This window comes from Melospiza georgiana, chromosome 5 (assembly GCF_028018845.1).
Source record: "Melospiza georgiana isolate bMelGeo1 chromosome 5, bMelGeo1.pri, whole genome shotgun sequence".
NCBI classification, from domain to species: Eukaryota; Metazoa; Chordata; class Aves; order Passeriformes; family Passerellidae; genus Melospiza; species Melospiza georgiana.
In genome coordinates this window covers 16,551,309-16,565,757 of record NC_080434.1, presented here as the reverse complement: position 1 = coordinate 16,565,757, position 14,449 = coordinate 16,551,309, and the positions used below count along the sequence as shown (strand labels likewise).

Genomic DNA, 14,449 nt, shown 5'->3' with positions numbered 1-14,449 from the left:
CACCACTTCCAGTCCCGCTGTCCTGCATGCTCAAGTTCCTTCAGGCAGGAGGTTTCTGAAGGCAGTGAGGTCAGGGGAAACCCCAGTCTGGCTGAGGGGAAACCCCACCTCAGGGCTTCCACTGAGTCAGACATTTATTTATTTATTTTGTGCGTAAGAGTTGCGTTTTATCTCAGTCCTCCCAATGGCAGAGGGGAGATGCACTATTAAAGGAAAATAGTTCTTTCAAAGTCCCTAAAAGCCCCCAAAGCTTTCCCTCTTCCCTAAATGGTAGAAGGGCATTTAGAAGAAAGAGAGATGGAAAACGACAGCTTGCACCAATGCAAAATGTCAAAGTGGTTTTAACAATATGAGCAGGGACTGTTTCCAAGTAGATGAGAAGAAGGCACCCACTCTACCATGTAATCTACACCAGGGTGTCCCAAGTACTACTTCTAGCTGAAAAATACAAAGGATCTCCCTCACTCCCATATTTTTTTCTTTTTTACTTAGCCCAAATATAACAAACCACATTTAACCATTATCTTCCAATAAAAACCAAAGTGTCCACACTGCTTCCACACTGCTGAATTCTCACAGTCTCACATGAGCAGAGACTGAAAATGAACCTGTCAGAAGTATCTGTTTACACTGAGTAACCTCTACCATAAGTGTGTACATAAAAATGAAGTTATTAGTAGCAGTACTGAACACCTTCAGCTCCCATCCATGAGAATACTCATACTTACTCTTCACAATCAGGAACTTAATAATAAATCAGGACCTTTAGAATAATTCAGAGCAGGTGTGAGTTAATGGAGTTGAACATCACACCCAGCACCCACCACCCCTCAAAATTCCAAAACACATGCAAGGGCAGAAACTTGAGAAGAACAGAGATGATCAAGAAAAACTGAATTTGCTTTGCAATAGACTTTTTTGATTTATTAAATCTCTGGACTGCTGCGTTGACTTCCAGAAAGGCTGAGTGCTTACAAATCCCGCTGCACTATTGGAGTGGGACAACACTAAAGAGAGCACAGGAGGCTTTAGTGCACTCCAGATGCACTCTGGTGTGCCTCACAATGACTCTGGTGTGCCTCACTCATGACTCTTACCTTTCTGAACCTTGTCACAGAGCAGGTAAATCTCTTCCCCTCCTGTCACACACCCTGCTGTTCTGTCCATTCTTACAATTTTTAGGTTGGAGGCATTGGGAGCTTCTGTTGAAAGGGAAGATGAAAAAAACCTGCTTACTTTTGTAACAGATTTAGACTTCAAAAAACACAACCAAGCACAACACACAGAAATGCAATAGAAAGACAAGCTTCCAATACAACCTACCTGAATTTGTCTGTGTTTTTTTAAATATTAATAAATCAAGGGCTTTCCATATGAAAGACAATCTCGTATCTCCTAAGCTTTGACTGAACTGTGAACTACAAAATAAGGTCCCAGCCACTGCAGCACAATTACTGCACTAGCAAGGTAACCCAGCAGTGACCTGCATCCAGCACCCTGCAGTAGTAGTCATTTTCTGACAGCAGGGCCGTACAAGAGAATGCAACTTTTTCCTCCCTGCTTTCTGACAGAGTGACACTCCTGAGAGCTGCTTCTTGCTATCTACAGTGCTTTGCTTGACACTGTGGCTTACTCGAAAGCATGCCAGGTTTTGGCCAGTGTACTGGACAGTGATAAAAAAGCCCACCTCCACAGATCCTAGTAGAGGCATCTACAGACAACTGTTGGTCCTCAAGACAGAAATATCATCTGATAAGTGAAAGCAGTTGTGACAGGCAAGTTATGCTACCATAGGTTATGTCTGTTCTGTGAAGACTTGAATGGTCAATATCAATGAAGTATCCAAAAAAAACCCCAAACAAAACCCAAGAAAGATCTTCTGAAATTAGCAATCAAGAATTCACCTCGGGAGATCTGAAACTAGTAACTGACCTCTGTGTGGCAACTTACAACAGCAGAAACATGCATACAAAATGTCACCTTTGTTTATCTCCTTAGTTTAGGACAAGATTTTTGACCTACATTGCCCAATTAACAGCAAGGCACAGACTATAGCAGAAGAGTTGCATTTAGTACATTTTGATCTAGACTTTGTCCTTAAAAAGCAATAATATAGACATGACTGATGCACAAAGGAAAAAAAAGGTACTTTTCCTGAGTCATTACAGAATTACTATCAAGAACATGGGATGCCACAGCCTCAGGAAGGAAAATTCAGGCAGCAGAAAGGGTTCAAGTAAGATGAGTCACTATAATTTAACAGCATAGGGGAAAACATGAAGTGAAAAAATTCTCTTAGAAAAAAGACAAATAGAGGAATGCTCTAAAAATACTGACAGATCTAAAGGAAATGGTTGCACTACCTTTTAAAATATGGACAAGCAGATGGTCTGCAAAACTGAAAGGCGTCAAATTCTCAACAAAGATAGAAGCAAAGTGATTGTTTTCCTCACATCTCGTGTAATAACGCTTTGTCACAGAAAGCAACTGAAAACTCTGTAAAATTCAAGCCCTTCTTATGGATATAAAAAGAACTTACAAAATCCTCATAATAAAAGTGGCAGGATTAAACATGCTAACAGCAAAATAAAATCTTCCTCTATAGCTTGCATCACCGTCTATTAAAACCAGCATGACACTGTATGTACATCGACAGACATGGGGCTAATTATCCATGGGCTACTTACTTGTTTTTCATCAAATACCAGGCAGGCAGGGCTGGATGAGTCTATGTACAGCAATATCTACCTGTCATTTCTGTGTGTACAAGAGCCTGCCCCTGATTAAAGAAGTGATTAAAGCCAAATATACTTACTGCTGTCATATATTGCATCGGATATGACGGGATCCAGCTTGCGCGTGAAGCTGCCGTTGCTGTCGGGAAGGAAGGCCGTGAACATGAGCCGCACCACGCTGAGATCCATCTCCTTGGTCTGCTGGATGGCTGCCTGGCGGATGATTTCCCTCTCCCGTTCTGGAATTCACAGACAGAGGAGTTAACACAAGGGGTAGGGCATCCTTAACAAAACAGAGAGAAGAAACAAACCTCCAAAGGCATGGATAGGGAGGAAATGTCTTCCTTTACGTTTAGCATCCATTGGGTTTTCCCTTTCTAAGTAGCGTGGAGCAGCTATTCAAATTGTACTGCGTTCATCTGGCAGTTTGTGCTTCAGATCTTACTTAAGTTATATAATTAAAAGCCAGAAAATTACTACTTTCTGCTCTCAGTTTATAAAGGTTGTGAAAAGGGAGGAAGCCACCCCTAAGGACACCTGAATTCCTGGTGTTAAGAGTGATGGAAAGACAGCTGGCCCCTCTATGCAGTGCCTGAAAGCAATGCAGACCACAGGTTTTAGAGCAATATGGGTGAAATGCAGTGGAATGAAACAGTGCTCTCAAAAGGAGGTCCCTAAGTTAATTAAGGATATCATGTCTTGCTACAATAATGCAAAATTACTCTATTTAAGAGCTTCTTCAACAGAATAGCAATGGAATACAGGTGCAGAGGTTGGTACAGGCAGCTGTGGAAGGAAGTTTCTCCATTCTCATGCATGCATTGACAGCAGACTCCTTTCAGATTCCCTAAAACACAGCAACAATGCACATAGACATTGGCTGTTGTCCTACACAAGGTCTTTTTCCAGCTAGGAATCTGTGTTTTCAGAAGCTCAGCCTGTTTTTAATAAAACACCAATTAAAACCAGGCCATCATTGTCACATACCAGTTAGCTGCCTGTCTTCACAGCCTTCTGCCTGAAGATAGCTGAGTTCTGGATGCACCAGGAGTCCTGGGTTGTATCCCTTCTTGCAAGCATCTATCATGCGTGTTTCCAGAGTTTCAAACACTTTCTTCTTCGTGACATGAAGTATTCCAAGATTTGCAAACCTGCCAAATTTTGATTGGGGAATGCTTTAGGCCAGACTTACAGGCAGCCTTTCTCTTACCAGAGGCAATTACACAACCCAAGTCTACAGAAGGACTCTACAGGTTTACTTAGACCCTATTAGTGTTTGAAGGAGAATTTTCCATCCAGAAAAATTCAGCCGAGATGACAAAACATGTAAAATGTGCACCATTCTATGACAGCAATCATGTAGGTGCACTTTCCTATGGCATAAACAGTAATCTGTCAGGTTTCAGACTTCCACTGGGAAAGCAACTTACAAAATGTTGGAAAATCTGGTAGTCACACTTTGTTTGCTGTGTGTTGGCAATGACATTAATATGTCATTCTATGTGTCTGTTAAGCAGAGCAACTGCTCAGAGTATGCTCCATCTGTTGAAAATGGTTTGGAGAGCAAGCTAAGAAGCTGAAAACAGTGCGGTATTTTACAAATAAAATGTTTTAAGGAAGGCTCTGGTCATTCTGCAAGATAGTTTGGGTATCTATTTGAATAAAAATATCCAAAATACAAGGTGTGTTTTTGTAAAAATCTGCTGGCATATTGAAAAATCAATTAGATTTGGAAGTATGAAAACAAGACAATAACTCAATTTTCATGGGGGTCAAGTGAGGACAGGAAAGCTGGTTCTAAACATCTGATGAAAAACAAGACAGGTTAGAAAATGAGCCAAACTTTTCAAGATGAAAAGGAGCATTTGAAATAAAGCTATTTAAATTGTTGTGCACGGTAAAGTCAGTGCACTGGGCTTGGACATCAAAAGTTACAGTTTAAAAGAATCTCTCTCTCCCAACCTTCTCAGCTTTTTAAACTTCATCATCTTCACCAACAAAGACATTCTTGAGATCACAGAACTAAAACTCACAGCCAGCATGAAACCTGATCTAAGCCTCAAAACACGGTTGGGAGCTTCACCTCCATTTACTGATATAAACAATTATTCTTTCAAATTAAACAAGAACAGGCCAACTGCAATTTCACTATAATCTTTCTGCTTTAAACTTTACAATTTTGACTTATGCAGTATTTTCATGTTTATACCCGTCCTGCATTAATTTCAAATTTACTAATCCTATTTTCTTAATGCTTTCCATCACATTTCTATTGACAGGTTTCAATAGAAGTAAAATATTGACCAAAGAGGTGACAAAATGATAACACTAATTTTAGTCTCTTCTCTGATCAAACCTCCTTGCATTTTAAAGAATGGACTTACAAGACAAATTTAGACTGCACACCAAGAGATTAAAACTATAAAAATTCTAAGTAAAAAATTAGTTACTTAAATAAATTTAGCTTGCTTAGGGAAAATTCTAAAAAGGTGAACAAAAACCCCATTGAATTTTCTTTTTTATGATATAAAAAAACCCAGAGATCAGAGCGTGGAGACGAGTGCTCCCCAGAGCTGCCTCTCAGGAGTATTTCTGTATTGCTTTTTAGAGTCCTCATGCTCCCCCCAGAGCTGAGGTTTGCAGAGGAGCTCCCAGACTTACCCAACAACCATGTCCTTGGGTCCTGCGAGAACCGTGCACACTCCATCTTCACAGAATTTACCCACCAGGCTGTGAGCGTGCAAGTGGACATATTTCCCGTTAGTTACTAACTGGACAATTACTTTTGCAGGTCCAACATAATTGCAGATCTGTAAATAAATATGAAGAAAGTGGGATGGTTTGCTTACTGTTTTTTTAAAATGAAACAAGTGATGATTCCAGGTGAGCATTTTCTGTCAGTTAAGTACAATCAAGTTTACATGGGAGAAATGTGTATGCATTTCCTCATGAAATACAAATGGCAAACTAACTGTACCAGATCATCTCTTTTGCAATTGAACTTGATATGCAATTGGCAGAAGTACTGACCAAAAAAGTTAAAGGAAAGACTCATCTGTTTCTTAAAACATGAATCTCACTTTTACATTCTGGCCATTTAGTCCACACTGCTCTCCTTAAGTTTCAATCAGTACATTGAATTCACAATAAGTATTGTTACCCATTCAGAAGCATATAGAAAATGAAACTAAAAACCCTGCACTGTTTTGCCCAATTCAGAAAGACTTTGAAAATTACTTTTAAACATTATGATTGTTAGAAAACATTTTGGCCGCATTACAATATTGGACTCCTCAGGTAGATTTTACACTGAATAAATTCTATATTAACAGGCATTTTGTTAGCTCATGTACTTCATCAAGACGTATTACTCAGTCCAGTAAATATCTCCCTTAAGTGTACACAAGGATATGCCATAAATTCCAACCTAGGATTTTGCTGGACTAGAACCATGATAAACTGTGTGCTTTCTAGCATATACCCAACTCTGAAAGCCTACAAAGCTTTTTTTTTCCCTTTGCACAGTTTCTAATCACCATACATTTTAAACAGCTTTTAATAAAAAACAATGCCTCAAAAACACATCTAAAATTACTAATAACATACCATACTGGTAAGTTATTTGCTTTACATATATTATTTAGAACTTTATTTTCTTTCCTCACTCCAAGGCAGTAATACTCCAAGGCTGTTGTGGGTTATGCACCACTTTCAAATTATGCTGAACATAAAATTACCCCACTTTTTAAAAAGCAAACATTACCTTCCCTTCCAATTCACTTAATTAACCCTTTTATCAATGTTGGGCTTTTCCCCCTCCTCCTCTAATTTTTCTTCTAATTTGCCTTAGGCCAAGTTCTTTGTATTATAGCAGCATATAGATCTAATCAACCAAGGCATTAAAGGATCACGATAAACATTAAAGTGATGAATCAGTGATGAACTGAATATTTAAGGTTATATTGTTGATAAAATGCTGATAGCGAGGGATTGCCTCGATTTCACCCATTACTGAGTCCTACTAGCTTCCTTCACTCCAGTTAACCCCTCTCTTGAACCCATTCCATCACAGCTGAAACACTTTGCATATGTACAGTTCGTGCCCTCCCTGCCTTCCTATTCACTGCTGAAAGCAAAAAAAAAAAATCCCAACTATGAAAAAGTAGTTCCAGGAGGAGCAGGTGTGCAAAAGCCCTCTCATTACCCACTCCTGCTAGTTAACTGTATAATGCTGCAGTAATGTGCATTTTACAAGTGGCAGTTTCTAAAATACAAGACAGAGGGCTGATGCTTCCCTCCTGTTTCCACATTGAAATCTGGACTGAAACAGTACAGAGATGCAGGATAATCACTGCTGGACTATTTCTGTCATTTACCAGCAGGGAGAAAATATTTATGTACCTTTCACAACGTCATCTGAAAATAAAAACCACGCATTCAGTGTTACAGTATGTCACCACCACTGCTACAATTAACTTTTCAAAAAGGTAGCTTTAAAATAATTCTTTTCATTTTACTTCTCACTCAATAAGCCTTTCCCTACTACAAAGCTCCCAGCACATCTGCAGTGCTATATTCACTATGAATAACATCGATGCTCTGGTGTCACATCAGAAAAGTTCAAGACAATCCTCCATCAGCTGTAGAAACCACAGTGAAACTGGAGGCAGGACTGCTGCACACAAGGACTTTCCAGCCCCTGAAAGCTCAGCACAGAACTGCAGTGGTAACCAGATTGCAATCTGCCCTGTTACTCAGCTCAGCATGATCTTTGCAGTCTCTCCCTCCCAGGGGAAAAACAAAAGGGCTCCTAAAACGTAATACCTTATGTAGGTCATAAGGCAAGAAAGGACTATTTTTGTCATCCAGTCTGATGCCCAATGCTGCAAAGGGGACATAATGTCTCTGAACATCTCCTAACTTTATTTCTTATAGACAGACTTTCCTTCTTGATTTTGAGTCACTTGGGGTAAACTTGGTGCCCAGGAAAATAGTCTGAGTGGTTAAATATCCTTATGTACCATAAATTAAGTCTGAAATAACTTTTCAATGTCCTTGAATCACGCCATAATTTCAGAATAATTTTAAATCAATTCTGGCACTAAGGCATAAAAGTAACTACCAGGTTTGCACTTATGAAACCCTGTCAAAGGCCTGAAAAGGTAGAAGGTATGTTACAATGCTGAAGAGGGATTATGGTTTTGACACAAAAACAGACTCAGCATGAGGAGGAGATAGCATGGGGATGCTGTATGGCTCAAAATCAGAGCTGTGATCCAGAAAACAGCTATTGAACTTAAAATTAAAGGTGAAGGGAAAAAATAAAAGAAGGAGTTCCTGGGTAGAGTATAGCTGTAATACTTGATTACATCCTGTATCTGAAGCAGCATTCAATTGATCTGATAAAGTTAAAAGGCTGCAGGCTTACATTTATCAGCTCTTTCTGTTTGAGAGATTTGTCTGAAAGATTAACAGGATCCTGTGAACTCGAAATTGAGTCAGTTTCAAAACAAGAGTAGAAAGTTTTTTTCAGTTATTTCATGTCCTCCTGCAATCCAGATCCCAGCCAATTTTTATAGGTTCCAAAACTTTACAACAACTTTATAAGAACATTTTCATACTTCAAAGATGTTTTTTTCCAGTTACTCTTACAAGCAAGAAACGAAACTAATTGGTCAACAACAGGAGCAAATGATGGAAAAAGCCACATTAAACCTACAACACCAGCATTACAAAAGCACCTATTTCTCCTTCCAATCCTTTTGTTGAAAAACTGCAGCTCCAGCCCTGCCTGTCCTTCAGAGTGTCACTACTGCTGTCCTAGGCACGTAGCCTTGTACAAGAAGTGTTCCAAAGATGAGGAATCACTCACTCTTTATGAACAGCTTGTTTTTACAGAGCAGTATCTCTCTTTTTTCAGTTGCTAATTAAACACAAAATATTCAGATGTGGTACAAATCATGTAGGCAGCTGAGTACTTATTTAAAAGGCTTAAGAAAAAGCCATGTAGAGTAATTTAAACCAATGGGAGCTGAAGATCTGATCCTCTGACTCTGAGGTCACTCTAATGGCAAAAATACGGAGCTTCTAAAGTGATTCAGTGCCTCATATTTAGCTAAATCAGCCTTACCAGTAAAAAGCTCAAATCTCACTGAATTTGATTCAGTAGCTTTTTAAGAGGGGTAAAGATTTATACCAAAGAGTCTGCTTATTCTTGTCTCATGTTTTTTCCTTATTTCAGTTGTTGGGTGATTTTTTGGACTTGTAATCAGCAGTCTATATCACTTTACATTTAATTCCTATTGGAGACAGGGGGAAAAGCAAATAAATATGCTCCTTTTGTCACCAAGGCTCATCAGCAAAGTAATTTTCCATAAATTCTCCTCCTGAACTCGAAGTAAACGTGCTGAAATCCCAGATTTTAAGAAGAACTCTTATCTCCAGACTGAGGTATAATTTGGAATAGCCCCAGGACAGACTGGCTGGGCAGTTCTGTTGGTGTGCCTGGGTCCAGGGCTGCCTAAGTGGTGTGCAGCTCCAGTTCACAAGCCAAAGAGCTCTGTGCCCAAACTCTAGTGCAGAGAGATGGTGTTCTTTAGCTCAGGCACACCTCTGAACTCCGGGCTGGAGCTCATTTACATCCAGCTCACAAAGAACACTGAACTACAGACTGCAGCCACCCACGTAGATTTGCCCCCGAGGAGATGAAAATTCAGGACATTTCCTTCACTCTGCTGTTTTCAGCAAGTTCTTGTCACACCTAGAAGTGGAACAAGCACTTCAGTGTAAATCATGGAACTGCCCAGACTAACAGCAGCATGCAAGATCAGGGCACACATGATGAATGTGGAAGGACAGTGGAAATTTTCTGCATGAGTTTTCTGACATTTTTTCAAATATATGAAACCCAAGCAAATTATAAATAAAAATACTTTAGATAGTTAAGTATGCTGGTGATAATATTAGACTTTGCTGGTTTATCCTTTCTTTTTATACTACTGATTGCTTTTTCCTCTGGATAAAATAGTAATGATTAATAAGCAGTTCATGAATAAGCTTTGGTTTCAACTGTTCTAGACAGTAGAATTTTCCAGTGCTGTGTTACTTACACTAAGTGAGTGAAAATGAAATTTAAATGAAGAATTTTAAGTTGCAATCATGAAACATAACTTCATTGTAACATCTTTATTATCTACAACTTCTCTGCTCTCCATAATAACACACAAAGTTATATAGAATCCTCTGAATATGCAAGATGTTTTCTACATATTAGGATTACTCTTAGCAAAGACAGGGCTAAGCAACGGAATGTAAGTCCACAAATCATTAAGATAAATGAATCTCATTTTTGATATTATGGGATCTAGATTTTGATGTTATCTAGACTCCATTAGTCAGGACTGTTCCATTAAACAAGAGGTTTTACTCCAATTCCACCTTGCTGACCAGTGCAAATTTGTTTCAAGTGTAAAGACTGGCATTGCAGAACTGCTACATTAACTCCTGACCTACACCATCTACTAATATACTGCAGAGGGAGAGGTTAAACATGCAATTAAATACCAAAATACCTTGCTTAGAGACATAGCAAAGTCTTCAAAACGCTAGCCTTTATGTGAGAGATATGTCTTGATGTGTTCCAGCTTAGTTACGAGTTAGTGACAGTGCAGGGAGGAAAAAAAAAAAGGGTGAAATTGAACAGTCCACATTATGCAAGAGGTCACATCCCATAAATGTGTTTTCGTTTTGGCCTCCAATCCATGATCCTATGAAAACAGAGCAGGGAGACTGCAATGGTTTTTTGCCCGCAGAGGATGTCTATTTTCAGGACATCCATGGTAGGTACTAGTAATTTTGAGAGAGTTGGCCAAACTCTCACAAAGCAGATCCCAGTGTGAGCTGCGCTGACCACACCATGGCCAAGGGTTTAAAGATCTGTCACAAAACTTCCTTTTTTTACAGTACAGCCAAAGCTCATGCTACTGTCCTTTCACTGCACTGTGATCAACTACTGTCGTCTTATAGTGAAAACATTGGCATGAGAGTAAAAAAAAACCACCAAAAAATAAAAATAAAATTTATAAAACCAAACCAAAACAAAAAACCCAAACGCAACAAAAAAATTGCAATTTTCAATTGTGCTCTGCTCATTTAAGCCAAAGTGAGTACATTCTGACAAAACACAGAAAAGACTTACAGGAAAAGGTGTGAAACACTTCTGTCTTTCCTGGCACCACTTGAATCAAGAACAGGCACTAACAAGCCATGGCCTTGAGGAATTTACTTGTGTTCCCTTGCCAGCCTCTCCCAGCAGGTGTTGCCATGTGGGGATTTGTACTGGGGAAAAAAACCCAGATGCACACAGTGGGATGGGAGGGAAGGGAAGGGATCTGTGTGTGTGTGTGTAAGCTATAGATGAAATTAAAAAGTGATGATCAATGAAATTAGAAGGTTTGATGGAAAGCCAAAGAACATTTTGCTTTCTAGTTTACTCAAGGAGAAATTCCATTTCCCGTTTAACTCCTTGTCATGCTATTGTGTGACCTACCACACCTTTATAAAGTATCACTTGTATTATTATCATTGCAGATTGGATCAGAATCCAAAGATCTGGCTCAACTGAAGTAAATGATTTTATATCTGAACATTCCAGTGAAATTACATTCATTGGTTCATCATTACTGTCAAAACAGGAAAGAAAAAAGCAAGTAGATAATTTGCCTGGGCTAGTAATTTTTCCTAAGAGTTTTGCAAGGCTATATGAAATCAGCTTTCCCAGCTTCTTCTCAATTCACAAAACTATCAGCCTAGGCTACCTCAGCCAGTGCTGATTATTTTCCATGATGTTATGCTTACACTGGTTCATTAGGAGATGCAACTGTTCCAAACTCCAGCCTTTCCCACGAACTGCAGACAAACTACACACACACACTGAGGAGAACAACCAGGAGTGGCACACACCAAGGCAGAGGTTTATTGCTTACCACTCTTCCCTCCCCTTCTTTCCCCATAAAGGCATAAGAGAGCACCAGGATTAGAATATATTAAGAAATAACACCAGTATTAGAATACATTAACCCTGCTCCTCATGAGAATTTGTAGTGCATCAGTTCAAATATGTAATGTACTAAGAAGACCAAGGCTTGCTTTTAAGTTAAAAATACTGAAAAGACACAGTGTAGGTCTTCCACACTTCCACAGAAAAAAAATTTGCCTGCAAGAAACATAGGCAAATACAATCCTCCAGTCCCAGAAAGATTAATCACTTTTCTAATCTTCATACTAAGCCTCCATAGAACATTTCTTTGATTAACATATTTTAATTTTTCTTTTCCAGAGGGAAAAAAACAAACCCACAAAAAAGTTCAGTGAACACCTGAACATAACATTGTTCCTATTAAAATCAGAGGTTCTACGTTACTTTAAAGGAATTAAGTTCCTAAGAAAGGAATAAGGAGTTGATATGTTAGATATTGATATTGAATAAGGAGTAACATGAACAGGAAAAAAAGGAAAACTTGGCATATAGCATCCTAGAGTGAAATGGAATAACTAAACAGACTCATGCTTTGCAATGGAAATGGAGCAACAGAGCAGCTCAAGCCTTGCTAAAACTGTACCTTAAGGAAGAGCTCCATTAGTCTGCACAATGGCAGTGAGGTAGTAGGTGCAGATAACTTACTGTTCAACTGCTGGCAGATTAAAACAGTGCCAAAACAAACCCACACATCTTAGGACAACTTTATTGTCAAAATCAAATGTGAACGTCGGGATTGAAATGTAGTCTGTCTTGAGCAACTTCATACAAATGTATGTTGCTATGCAATAAGGCCCTATACACACGCATATGACGACACTGGCATTGACTTTGCAGCATTAATGTTTTATGTCCTTACTTTGACCTGAGGGTATGATTTTTTGTTCTTTTCACTAGAAGCACCAGGAAGTCCACCGTGCGAAGGCCCTTCACACACGTATCGGAAACGAAATCCCCTCTGTGGAACGAAGGAAAAGAAACTTGAAAGCTGTACAGAAACAGAGCCAAAAGAGAAACAGCACACACAGAGATGAACACACCCACAAACAAGGCTTGCCCAAATGGAAAAGTTACAATTGTTCATTCATGAAATGCTGGTTAACAAAGCATCGCTGAACTGCAGCCCTCGAGAACCTCTTCTATTTTCATTTTAACGCTCAGCAGCAACCTCATATTTTTCTTTTGGTTAAGTGAAGATACTTTGAAACAGAGAACTACTTATACTCTTAAAATAGGATAAAAATTCACATGTAGAGAATGCAAGACCAGATACTCTCTCCCAAGACTGCTAAGTAGACAAAATCGAAACAAATAATAAGGAAGCCCAAGTACCATAAATGAAAGTACAGGGATGAAACAGAAACACTTCCTCCTGCTGGGAAAAACATATGAAAGCCGAATCTCTGAGTGAAATCCAGAAACAGCACGAAAGCTTCAGGGGACTCTGGCTGTTTTTCATCTCAGCTACAGATGTCTATAAATAGATATCTGAATATACTTTAGAGAACTGCAGGATATTGAAAACCAGTCCAGAACACAGCTCTCCATCAACTCCATTGTTGAATATCCCCTTTATTTTACATGGCAATCAATAAACCATGAAAGATGCAACTCTTAAGTGAAGGTGTCTGGTAACTAATTCTACTTAACAATATATTTAATGTATTCCTCAATTTTGCTTTCAGATCTACTCTCCAAGCCTACAAGTTCTGGCAAAATTTCCATCTTATATAGGGGTCCCAGTGTCCAAATAGCACCAGTTAATGTTGTAGCCTTTTCCAAGAACCATTCAGCTTCTTTCTAGTAGTAGACCACTCTGAATTCAAAGTCTGTATTAGCTGAAAGTGAACAACATGCCTTAAAATTACTCCATAAGCAGAAGCTTCAGTACCTATCTCACTAAAGCTAAGAACTTGTTTACCAAGCAAATGTAAACTTTTATGACTTTTATTCAGACCTAACCAATTGTCTTTCTACGGTGAACTGAGTGACCCAGAGTTCTGTGTGTTGATCAAAAGGCAAAGCAACCTCTGTGAAAGGCAGATCACCCTCTGCAGTCAGCACCCATCACTCTGCTGATGGATCACCCTCACCACCCTGCTATAAGCCCCTGCCCAGCTTCCCATATGGGTACCCCACGAGAGGAGCCCCTTGCTGACAAGTCACACGTGGGAACAAAGGTTTCTCCTTATGGACTGTGCACTGCAGGCATGGCCTGATTTGGGATGAACTCAAAACAATGAGGAAGATGCAGCATATTCTTCCAAGAGTTCACAGTACACTGCTGTTCCACTCAGTGCTGTGATGAAGAGCCCTATTCCTGGAGGGACGCTCCAGCACAAAAATGTCTTTGGTGTGTGATTGAAACCAGTGTTCTCCACTGCCTCCTGCCAGGAAGAATGGATTGCAATATGGTTCTGCAGAAGACCAAGAGGAGGATGGGACAGCTTTTAGCCACTGTATTCCCCTATTTACTGAACGGCTCTATAAGGGAGGATTTTGGTGAATTCACTGGGACAGACAGAAAAGGCACCTCCATACTATAACAGCTTCAGGAGGAATCCTTGCAATAGCTGGTGCCACCAGCCAAAGGGGAACTATACCCAGGCACACTTCAGGGCAATCTTCACCCAGCAATTAGTTGCACATCAGTTGCATGAAAACTAACCAGTGCATT

At 39.4% G+C, this 14,449-nt stretch overlaps 1 protein-coding gene across 2 annotated transcripts in view; it reads right to left on the bottom strand.

Moving 5' to 3' along the window:
* Positions 1 to 14,449, bottom strand: part of NFKB1 (nuclear factor kappa B subunit 1) — a 58,199-nt gene that overhangs the window by 23,367 nt on the left and 20,383 nt on the right. For both annotated transcript variants that reach the window (XM_058025378.1, XM_058025379.1), the window contains exons 5-9: positions 12,632 to 12,730; positions 5,397 to 5,545; positions 3,723 to 3,886; positions 2,816 to 2,974; positions 1,098 to 1,202 (exon numbers count right to left, since the gene is read on the bottom strand). In XM_058025378.1, the coding sequence (XP_057881361.1) occupies positions 1,098 to 1,202; positions 2,816 to 2,974; positions 3,723 to 3,886; positions 5,397 to 5,545; positions 12,632 to 12,730 (676 nt within the window). The remainder of the gene's footprint in view (positions 1 to 1,097; positions 1,203 to 2,815; positions 2,975 to 3,722; positions 3,887 to 5,396; positions 5,546 to 12,631; positions 12,731 to 14,449) is intronic.